At 32.6% G+C, this 12,495-nt stretch overlaps 1 protein-coding gene across 1 annotated transcript in view; it reads left to right on the top strand.

Moving 5' to 3' along the window:
* The first annotated feature begins 2,770 nt into the window (after positions 1 to 2,770).
* The window catches only part of LOC145329143 (lysosomal proton-coupled steroid conjugate and bile acid symporter SLC46A3-like), a 49,247-nt gene continuing 39,522 nt past the window's right edge, over positions 2,771 to 12,495 (top strand). The window contains exons 1-5 of the mRNA XM_080173195.1: positions 2,771 to 2,949; positions 4,088 to 4,252; positions 4,694 to 4,798; positions 5,418 to 5,472; positions 7,052 to 7,149. Of these exons, the coding sequence (XP_080029321.1) occupies positions 2,927 to 2,949; positions 4,088 to 4,252; positions 4,694 to 4,798; positions 5,418 to 5,472; positions 7,052 to 7,149 (446 nt within the window). The 5' untranslated portion in view covers positions 2,771 to 2,926. The remainder of the gene's footprint in view (positions 2,950 to 4,087; positions 4,253 to 4,693; positions 4,799 to 5,417; positions 5,473 to 7,051; positions 7,150 to 12,495) is intronic.

Here is a 12,495-nt window from a genome sequence, read left to right as displayed (position 1 = left end):
TATCTATCTATGTATATACATTCCCCCTCCCCCTTTAAATCATGTTTTTATAAAACAGTAATAACTTATAAAAGCCAATTTTATGTGTGTGTGTGTGTGTTTGCTTGTCTTTTAAGATCTCGCTCACTACGTTTCTTTTTATGAAAGCTTTATATAGTAACTGAGAATGTTTTGGGCTATTTTAGGGAAGATTTCTAGAGGTCCTAGGAAGGTTTTCTATTGCTAAAATGAAAAAAAAGATCTTATAATCAGTGACGGAGGGGACATTGGACTGTAAAATATACTTGTACCCAAAGTTTTATATCTATAATAATGGGTTAAAAACTATGGGTACTTATATGAAACTTTAAATATTATACATTATTGATTTTGCTATTATAAAAAAAATTGGTTGAAAATAATGAACACTCTGCCGTACTGTGCATTAAAAAGCGCTATAGAAGGTTAATGGATATAGTATACGTGGATATATTGACAGGGGAAAACTCGTCGTAAATTTAGGTTGCCAATTCGAACCTTATTTATTGGTAAGTTCATTCATCCAGTAGAAGAGGAGGGGATGGGAGGAAATTTTATTTTAGACATTTGCAAGAATGAATTTATCAGAGTATATAAAATCTGGTGCAATATCCAAGTAATAAAAAATCGATTATAAGGATATTATTTTGACTTTTTTAGTATTAGTCAGTGACAGTCAGTAAGTATAAGCGTATAGGCCTTGATGTAAAAGGCATAAAATGCGTACTCTAAAATACGCATTTTAAAATAGTTTTTGCTTAAAATAGTGATTGAAAAAAGAAGTTTTAAGCAGCTTTTTTGATTTAATAAGGAAACGTGAAAAGTATTTTATATAAAAAAGTGAAAAATCAATATATTATTTTGACTTTTTAAGTCAGTATACGCATAAAGGCCTTCTAGTAAAAGGCTTTATAAATGCGTACTTTAAAATACGCATTTTAGATTAAATTTGTTGGTTAGAATAAAGATTTTTAAAAATGAAGTTTTAGAAACAAACAATAGACAAAGAAATGTGAAAAATGAAATTAAAAAAATGTAAAATTTAAGATAAATGAAGGATATTATTTTGTCATAACAAGGCCTTGTAGTAAAAGGCATAAAACTGGCCTTGGAATTTGTACTTTAAACTATGCATTTTAGAAATTTTTTTGCTTAGAATATTGATTTTAAAAAAAAGTTTAACAAAGAAATTAGGTTACTTTGTTTCTTTTTTGATTTATCAAAGAAATGTGAAAAATATATTAAAAAAAAGTGAAAATCAATATATTAAAAGAAGGAAATTATTTTGATTTTTTCATTCATCAGAAAAATCATAAAGGCCTTGTAGTAAAAGGCATAAAAATGGCTTTAGAATATGTACTTTCAAATAATCATTTTAGATTTTTTTTTGCTTATAATAGTGATTTTAAATACAAAAAAACTAGGTTAAACGTAAAAAATATATTATAAAAACTGAAAATGAGGATAAAAAAGTCTTGACTTATATTCACAAGATATTATAGGACCTATGTGGAAGCTTTCCTAAATGGAAAACCAAATCAGTTCAGTGGTTAACAAAATTATTGGTGGAAAAGTTTTTATGCTGACAGTTTGTACAACCCAATCAATAAATGATAAATTTCCCAAAGTTTCAAAGCACACAAATGTTCACATAAATGTGTATGTAAAACTTTAGATAGTAATATGATTTATAAGATCCTTTTTGTTTACACAGACAGATAAAGATACTGACAGACAGACAAACATAATTCCTGTTACTTTATTATAAGGATACTCCAATGTCCCTTCCTTACCCATTTGAAAACAACAAAGAACTTTATGTTGTTAAATGTGAAATAATCATATATAATAAAAAGAAAACTCACAGTTCCTCGAAAATGACGTCAGAACAGGGATAACAATATTCTAAAAAGTAAGCAGAGAAAGGGGGAATTTGACTGTAAATACGCTGGTACCCAAAGTTTTTAACCACATATAAACATTGTTTAATTAAATTGCCATTGGTTTGTCTAACTAATTGTGTCCAAACTTTTCAACCAATAATTTCATCTACAGAAGTGAAATTATTGGCTCGTGCATTTTATTAAATGGACAAAAGTTAAGGGATCTAAAGGGCCAATAAATTACATGCCCAATGATGATACACAAAATTATCCCATCTGTAGATTAAAATTAGTGGTTTGGATACATGTAACTTAAAGAACCAACTAATCAAAATCCAATAAATTTGCCCAAAGTTATTAAGCGATTGAATAAGAAAAGGTTATTATAAAACTTTGGGGACTAGTGTCATAAACAGCCGAATGTCTCCTCCCTCCATGTTAATATGTCCTTTTTTTTAAATTATAAATTTGCTAGTAAATTTATGAACAGCTTCGCAATTTTTTTGCACATAATGATAACGCAATCATGCAATTTCGGGGAGGGAGGGGACATTGGACTGTGAATTATACAGGTGCCAATAGTTTATAAACTAAACATGTTATTTGATTCGTGTGATTAATAACTTTGGGGACTTTTTAAAAATCTTGATTGTCTCGATAGCAGTGTCCAAACTTTTTCCCCAATAATATTAATCAATTTTCATGGATGTACAATAATTTATCAGCCATTGTCTTATCCCTTTAGATCCCTATATGCAAGTTGATACTAGTTTCAACCAATTATCTTGTTGTAAGATATATTATACAAGGAAGACAACATCCATTATAGACAGCCTGGAAATATATATATATAATTTTTTTTCAGATTAAAAAATGAGATTATAGATGATAAATATGCAAGTCTAAGATGAATAGGACAATTCTATCCTACATTAATTACATCCATTCTTAATTAAAAATATCAAAGTGAACAGAAACATGAATTCCTGAAAGTACAAGAAACAAAAAAGGATATTGAATTAAAAATGACGCAATCATCTTTTAATAGGTTTTTTTCATTATACAAAACAGCTTTTAAAGCAAGGATGACAACATCAATAAGTATAAAAGCATAGCTGGACAAACGTAATTAGTGAGTTATAGTGATGATAATTAGGGATCACAAAAGAGAGTATAAGAATACATGCCTAATTAAGAGAACTATCTGGCCCAAGTGGTGGGGACCTGTTTTGTCTGCTAGCAAATTGTTTTCAGCTATTTTTAGCGACTTGACAGTCTTTATATTTCCGACGCTATCGGCTGATATTCAAAGATCCAATTAAAAGGGTCCTCGTCCTGTGAATATAGAGTTATTTAACCTATGCCTATTTAACCTATAAAAGAAGATAATTAAAGACTGACTGACGAACGCATATAGAAAAAGTAAATTATAAGGTTACATTTTGTACCAAATCAGAATTTCGAAATACATTATTATTATTCCTACTGAAATTATTAATGAATGTTAACCCTCGGGTCGGGTCCCTTGCCGCACCTTTATCGGTCGGGGGGGAGGGGGAGCGTTCAACCCCCCCCCCCCCTCCCCATTATCTCAGTTCCTATTAGAGCTAAGGGGATATTTTTTTTTTGTGCAAGTCCCCTGTTTGATAATGAATTTAGGTGAGTCAAAGTCAATTTTGCTTCCTTCACCCTTTTATTTAACAACCTTCGTTTTTAGGGTCTTTTTTACTTCAAAATTTCAAACTGCTGTAATTTTCTTATTTTTGACGCAAGAAATTTTTTTGCAGAAAATTTTTATTTTTATGTAAATTTTATATTAGAAATATCAAAACATAAATTTAGGCGACCGCAGCTGTACTTTGCAGCTTCCAGCCGCTTCAGTCGGCGGTCGGCGCCCCCTCCCCCCCCCCCCCCCCGACCGTTATGGGTTAATATTATGAATAACGTTTGTATAGTATCTAGAAGATCTTATTTTTTTTAAGCGAAGAGAGGGGCAACCAAGAAAAGCCTGAAAACATCCTATAATATAATTAATTAAATAGCCTAAAACTATATTGGGATCTGAAATTTCCTTAATTATATATCTTATTTATTTGATAGGATAATATATTAGCTTGTTATTGCTGCGCTACTATAAACATAATTATCCCAGCTGTTTTGTATAATCACCTTATTCATCCTTATAGTGAAATAAGCACACCAAGTACCAGTAGTAGTTCAAATATCAGTGAAAAATTTAGTGATACCAAAAATGCGGCAAACAATAACTTAGAAGAAAGTTCAAATGATGTTAGAAATACTACTAATGTGGATGTTCAAATTCAAAGTTCCTGTATTTCTAGAGTTTTTAGGTACATAGCTTAATAAGCAGGGAATAAGGAGACTTTGGGCTGTTTATTTATTTCTTATTCAATGGCTTAACAACTTTAGGGAATTTTCTATTGAATTGTGATTGGTTGATTCATTAAGTGAGTGTTTAAATGTTTCAAAAACTAATTGTTATCAACAGATGGGGTTCTTTTGTGTACCATAATTGGAGAAGTACATTAATCTATCTGCCTTATCTTATCCCTGCCAATATGGCATAATTCCAATAGTAAACAATGCTACAGTTACAAAATTGTCAGAATTTTTAAATGGCACAAATATCAGAGATCTAAAGGGATAAGACAATGGCTGATGAATTGATATACATCCTCCATGATAATTAACAAAATTCCTTCTGTAAATTAAAATTACAATCTATTTATATCTATATATCTATCTATCTATCTATCTATCTATCTATCTAGGATAGAATGTGTAACTGGCCTACTAGGACTTGCAGTTGGACTCGTAGCAGTTATAAATCTAAATCTTACCATTGATAAAGTATGTAGGATAAATTTTAATTTCAGGTAAATTGTTTTTTTCTTATAAAGTTACCTAGGTATGCTAAGGTATAAGACAATGGATAATAAATTGAAATACATATCCCCCATTTGTAGAAAAGTTTCAACACTACTATTCTAGAAAGTATCCAAAAGTTTTGCATCTAAAATAGATATTAAACAATTTATTGCCCATCGTTTTATCCCATATCATTCCTGATTTTATATTATGGGAAGTTAGTTTTTATTTTAAACAAGGATGACATCATCAATAAAAGTAAAGCTCTGAAATAGAAGGACAATCGAACATTAACAATTTTAGAGTGTCAGAACTGAATAAGGTGAATATGCTTTGTATACAAAAAACGTTGAATCGGATAATTTTAAAATACAAAAATTTGTTGTCTAAAAAATAAAAATTCATCATGTTTTAAAGGGAAATACTGACTTTCTGGTAACGATTATAGAGTTGCTACGCTTTCTAAGTCGTAACTAACTGTTATAGGAATCACCATAAATCGATATACAATTCTAACCTGTTTAAACTGACTGTGAAGGACGGACGGACCACCCTTTATCATAGAAAAGCTTCGCTTTTTAAAAAGCTTAAGTTTTTTATAAATTGATATTGTTTATCTAATTTTAGTTCAACAATCTGTGATAATCTGTTAGATGATAAATACAATGTTTATCAAAATAAGGTAATATAATCTTTTTTTTAAAGAGCGAAGCTACTCTATAATTCACTTTGACTGACCGTATGTCAGTCCGTCTGTATCGCTATTATTAGCTGAATTATTGGCTGAATCTGTGATAATCTATTAGATGATGAATACAATGTTTATTAAAATAAGGTAATATAATCCTTTTTTTTAAAGAGCGAAGCTACTCTATAGTTCAATTTGACTGACCGTATGTCAGTCCGTCTGTATCGCTATTATTAGCTGAATTATTGGCCGAATCTGTGATAATCTATTAGATGATGAATACAATGTTTATCAAAATAAGGTAATATAATCCTTTTTTTCATCAAGCTACTCTATAATTCACTTTGACTGTCCGTATGTCAGTCCGTCCGTATCGCTATTATTGGCTGAATTATTGGCTGAATCTGTGATAATCTATTAGATGATGAATACAATGTTTATCAAAATAAGGTAATATAATCCTTTTATAAGTAGCGAAGCTACTCTATAATTCACTTTGACTGACCGTATGTCAGTACGTCTGTATCGGCATTATTAGCTGAATTATTGGCTCTGAATCTGTGATAATCTGTTAGATGATGAATACAATGTTTATCAAAATAAGGTAATATAATCCTTTTTTGTAGTAGCGAAGTTACTCTATAATTCAATTTGTCTGTCCGTCTGTCCGTCCGTCCGTATCGGCATTATTAGCTGAATTATTGGCTCTGAATCTGTGATAATCTATTAGATGATGAATACAATGTTTATCAAAATAAGGTAATATAATCCTTTTTTTAAAGAGCGAAGCTACTCTATAATTAACATTGACTGTTCATATGTCAGTCCGTCCGTATCGCTAATATTATCTGAATTATTGGCTGAATCTGTGATAATCTATTAGTTGATGAATACAGTGTTTATTAAAATAAGGTAATACAATCCTTTTTTTGAAGAGCGAAGCTACTCTATAATTAACATTGACTGTTCGTATGTCAGTCCGTCCGTATCGCTAATATTATCTGAATTATTGGCTGAATCTGTGATAATCTATTAGTTGATGAATACAGTGTTTATTAAAATAAGGTAATATAATCCTTTTTTTAAGGAGCAAAGCTACTCTATAATTCACTTTGTCTGTCCGTCCTCACGATTACCTGTTCCTATGTGCATCCAGTACTTGGTATACCTGGTACGTTCGTCCGTCGGTAATGCCTCAAAAGCTATAAAAGTTTCAAACTTTTTTCTATGACTTATTTCCTGTCGTTATTTTTCTTATCTTATAATATACCAGCATCTACTCTTTAAATAACTTGATAGTTCACTTTATCTGTTAGTCTGTCCATGATTTTAAGCTTTGCTACTTATAGATGTTGTCATCCTTGTTTTATAAGCAAACATTTTCTACTTTTAAGGTCGGTCAATACGTACGTCCATAACGTTAAGGTCTGATCGTTAATATAGGCATGTTAGAATCGTTCTTTTGATATTATAAGCATAGCATCTACCTATATAATTAAGTATATTTCCTAATGTTTTCAGTATGATTAAGTTTCACTTTTATGAATGTTGTCATCCTTGTTTATATTTTTAGGTACAAACCAAAGTTACAGAAATCTCAATGTATACGATCCTCATAGCCAGCACCCCAATATTCTTCATATCCATGGTTGTGGGACCTTTATCTGATAGGTCAGTTTCTCCAAAGCTTTATATCAATATTTGTGGTACCTTTATCTGATAGGTCAGTTTATTTAAAGCTTTATATCAATAGTTGTGGTACCTTTATCTGATAGGTTAGTTTCTTCATATCTTTATATCAATAGTTGTGGTACCTTTATCTGATAGGTCAGTTTCTTCAAAGCTTTATATCAATAGTTGTGGTACCTTTATCTGATATGTCAGTATTCATAAAGCTTATATCAATAGTCGTGGTACCTTTATCTGAAAGGTCAGTTTATTTAAAGCTTTATATCAATAGTTGTGGAACACAGTAATAGTGTCTGACTGATTATGACTTAACAAAAAAAAATTAGCCAATGAGAGGCCGTTATTGACCAATGGTAAAATTTATAGTGGCCTCTCATTGGCTAATTTTGTTTGTTACGTAATAATCTGTTAAACACTATTACTGTGTTCATAGTTGTGGTACCTTTATCTGATAGGTCAGTATCTGTATATCTTTATATCAATAGATGTGGTACCTTTATCTGATAGGTCAGTATTTACAAAGCTTTATGTCAATAGTTGTGGTACCTTTATCTGATAGGTCAGTATTTACAAAGCTTTATGTTAATAGTTGTGGTACCTTTATCTAATAGGTTAGTTTCCTCAGAGCTTTATATCTATAGTTGTGGTACCTTTATCTGATAGGTCAGTTTCCTCAGAGCTTTATATCTATAGTTGTGGTACCTTTATCTGATAGGTCAGTATTTACAAAGCTTTATGTCAATAGTTGTGGTAACTTTATCTAATAGGTCAGTTTCTTCATATCTTTATATCAATAGTTGTGGTACCTTTATCTGATAGGTCAGTTTCTTTAAAGCTTTATATCAATAGCTGTGGTACCTTTATTTGATATGTCAGTTTCTTTAAACCTTAATATCAATAGTTGTGGTACCTTTATCTGTTAGGTTAGTTTATACAAAGCTTTATATCAATAGTTGTGGTATCTTTATCTGATAGGTCAGTCTTTACAAAGCTTTATATCAATAGTTGTGGTACCTTTATCTGATAGGTCAATATTCACAAAGTTTTATATCAATAGTTGTGGTACCTTTATCTGATAGGTCAGTGTTCTCACAGATTTATATCAATAGTTGAGCTACCTTTATTTAATAGGTCAGTTTCTAAAAAGCTTTATATCAATATTTGTGCTACCTTTATCTGATAGGTCAGTTTCCTCAATGCTTTATATTGATAGTTGTGGTACCTTTATCTGATAGGTCAGTATCCTCAAAGCTTTATGTCAAAAGTTGTCGTACCTTTATTTGATAGGTTATTTTCTTCAAAGCTTTATAACAATAGTTGTAATCTCGGGCCGACACCGCGTCATAACTAAAGACGTTAAAAATGGTTCCTACTGCTGCTATGTCAGATGCGCGACATAAATAGTTAGAGTAGGGGGAATGCCTTGGCCCAAAACAGGCGCAACTCGTTACCATGCACAGTTGGGACTTCTCAGAAAAAGGTCGTGCATCACAGAGAGTTGGTTGTCTGTTGGATGTTACTTAACCCTTAACGGTCGGGGGGGGGGCGTTGAACGCCCCCCCCTCCGGTTTTTTCTATCTCATTTTATGTGTGTGAAAGATAAAGAGCCCAAACTGCTTGACTTTTTAAGTTTGGGTATGACACATAACTGAGAGTTGGAATTTTTTGAATATCTCCATCCTGGCGGGCACAGGATGCCAGCAAACCTGGCAGGGTCATCCAGGTAAAGATCAAAAATATTTTTTTTGACTTAAACAAAGCATTTTATCTTACCAAAATATTAAAATATCCTCTAGTAGTACATCCTCATATTAAATACAGGTGTTCAAGTCAATTTCAGGTTCCAATTATGATCCTGCAGGTCCTGATCCTCCAGGTCTCCAGAAATCTTTAAAAGGCTCCTGTGGCCGCAATTTTTGACTTAGAGACTTCAAATTTTAAACTTAAGCTTTTCTTACATGTCTACATAATGTATTAAAATTTCATAAAGATCCGCCGCCGTTTTCCCGCCGACCGCCGACTGCGGTGGCTGGCAGCTGCCAAGTACAGCTGCGGCCGCTGAAATTTATGTTTTGATATTTCAAACATATAATTTACATAAAAATAAACATTTTCTGCAAAAAAAATTTTCTTCTAGCTTCAAAAATAAAAAAATTACAGCCGTTTGAAATTTTTAAGTAAAAAAGGACCTAAAAACAAAGGTTGTTAAATAAAAGGGTGAAGGAAGCGAAAATTGACCTTGACTTACTTAAGGTCGAAAATTCATCATAACACAGGGAACTTGCACGTTGAACGCCCCCCCCCCCCCCCCCGACTGATTAAGGTGCGGCAAGGGGCCCGACTGTAAAGGGTTAACCTAATATCCTTGGGTGTTTGGACAGAGAAGGGTGCATACCAGTCATCCTTAGTTCTCCTGGATTGCTGTACCAGGACCTAGACAGTACACCAAGTCGAAAAGGTCCTGGACTGTAATCCCGCCCGTACGAGGTAACTAATAGTTGTAGTACCTTTTTCTGATAGGTCAGTATTCATAAAGCTTTATATCAATAGTTGTGGAACCTTTTTCTGATAGGTCAGTATCCTCAAAGCTTTATATCAAAAGTTGTCGTACCTTTATCTGATAGGTCAGTTTCTTCACAGCTTTATATCAATAGTTGTGGTACCTTTATCTGATAGGCTAGTATCTTCAAAGCTTTATATCAATAGTTGTGGTACCTTTATCTGATAGGTCAGTTTCTTCAAAGCTTTATATCAATAGATAATGTAACTTTATCTGATGGGTCATTATTCAAAAAGCTTTATATCAATAGTTGTGGTATCTTTATCTGATAGGTCAGTATTCACAAAGCTTTATATCAATAGTTGTGGTATCTTTATATGATAGGTCAGTTTCTTCAAAGCTTTATATCAATAGTTGTGGCACCTTTATCTGATAGGTTAGTTTCTTCAAAGCTTTATATCAATAGTTGTAGCACCTTTATCTGATAGGTCAAATTCTTCATATCTTTATATCAATAGTTGTGATACCTTCATATGATAGGTTAGTTTCTTCAAAGCTTTATATCAATAGTTGTGGTACCTTTATCTGATAGGTTAGTTTCTTCAAAGCTTTATATAAATATTTGTGGTACCTTTATCTGATAGGTTAGTTTCTTCAAAGCTTTATATAAATATTTGTGGTACCTTTATCTGATAGGTCAGTTTCTTTATATCTTTATATCAATAGTTGTGGTACCTTTGTCTGATAGGTTAGTATTCTCACAGCTTTATATCAATAGTTGAGGTACCTTTATCTGATAGGTCAGTTTCTTTATATCTTTATATCAATAGTTGTGGTACCTTTGTCTGATAGGTTAGTATTCTCACAGCTTTATATCAATAGTTGAGGTACCTTTATCTGATAGGTCAGTTTCTTTATATCTTTATATCAATAGTTGTGGTACCTTTGTCTGATAGGTCAGTATTCTCACAGCTTTATATCAATAGTTGTGGTACCTCTATCTGATATTGATTCAATGGACAATGAGACATTATGATTTTAGCAAGCATCTCTATAGTTAAGTTTTAAAATGCCTTTAGTTTGCATCCTGTATTCAATAAAATAATGACAAATTTACTGGATTTTTATGGATGTTTTTATTAGGGTTGGGCCGGATATTTTTTTGGCCGGATACCGGATAACGGATATCTGGCTGATTTCAAATGCCGGATATCCGGTATCCGGCCGGATATCCGGCCAACGCCGGTATCCGGCAAATATCCGGTTATCCGGCCAAATTACCGGATATCCGGCCGGATAACCGGCCAAATTACTACATATTAAAGTATCAAAAAAGGATATAGTCCCTTTCGTGGCAACACACCTTAAGGGGCGATTCGTTGTATTTTTAAAATTGCTTTTAATATGTTATTTAGGTTAGGTTAGGTTATATTTGGTTAGGTGATTGCCCCGCAGGGTTAGGCAATAAGCCCCGCAAAGTTAGAATCCCCCGCGAGGGGCTAGAAATAGGATGAAAGCTATTGTGAATATACGAATAATCGCTCCTTAAGGGGCGTTGCCACGAAAGGGACTATACCCGCAAAAAAAATTCTTCATAAACTGGTGTTTTATATTATACTAGCGGCTGAGTCCCTAATATCTAGGGATATTAGAAAGGACATTAAAGTGAAGAAAAATAACTTAAAACCTTACAACGACTTTTTTTATAAAAATTAAACAGTCTAAAAACCACCCTGGGACCTATAAGAAGCTTCACTCTAAAGTAGAACCATATCGGTTCAGTGGTTAGCAATATTCTTCGCTACAGACAAAAAAACTTACTACTTTATAAAATAGGATAAAATTAAGGTTAAAACTTAAAAATTAGGTAACTATTAAATGATCTTTCTTCTTAGCAAATAAATCTAATGCCTGCCCCCCCCCCCTCCCTCTGTTTTTTTCTATCCCATTTTCTGTGTATAAAAGGTAAAGGTCTATAACTGAGTGACTTTCGAAATATGGGTATGACACATAACTGAGAGTTGAAATTTTTTTAATACCTCCTTCCTGGCTGGCACAGGATGCCAGCAAATCTGGTAAGGTCATTTAGGTAAAAATATTTTTTTTACTTAAACAAAGCATTTCATGTTATCTAATACTAAATTACCCTATAGTCGTACATCCTCATATGTAATATAGGTGTTCAAGTCGATTTCAGGTTCCAGGTATAATCCTGCTAGTCCTGAACCTCCAGGTCTCCAAAAATCTTTAAACGGTTCCTGTGACTGCATATTTTTACTTAAAGATTTCAAATTTTAAACTTAGGCTTTTTATATATTTTCATGACATATTACAATTTCATAAAATCCGTTGCCGTTTACCTGCCAACCGTCGGTTTGCGGCTGGCAGCTGCCAAGTACTGCTGCCACCACCAAAATTTATGTTTTGAGATTTCTAATATAAAATTTACATAAAGATAAACATATTCAAAAAAAATTGTTCTTCTAGCTTCAGTAATAAAAAAATTACAGCCATTTAAGATTAAAAAAAAACAGATTTTTGTTGTAAAATATAAAAGATTATATTGCCGGATATCCGGCCGGATAGTTTCAATATCCGGTATCCGGCCGGATATTGAAAATGGCCGGATATCCGGCCGGATATCCGGCCACACCGGATATCCGGCCACACCGGATATCCGGCCCAACCCTAGTTTTTATCCTTATTATCTGCCTTGCTTATAAGGCCTTAAATACAGGAATCTAAGGGTACATCTTCAATATTGATGCACAAATTTACCCTTCTGTAGATTAAAATTAGTGGATGGACACTCAACTTTTTTTTACAAC

The sequence above is a fragment of the Acartia tonsa genome, chromosome 9 (assembly GCF_053477335.1).
Source record: "Acartia tonsa isolate MP-2025a chromosome 9, ASM5347733v1, whole genome shotgun sequence".
Lineage (NCBI taxonomy): Eukaryota > Metazoa > Arthropoda > Copepoda > Calanoida > Acartiidae > Acartia > Acartia tonsa.
The sequence above is the reverse complement of the archived record's forward strand: the minus strand, read 5'-3'. Positions and strand labels throughout refer to the sequence as shown.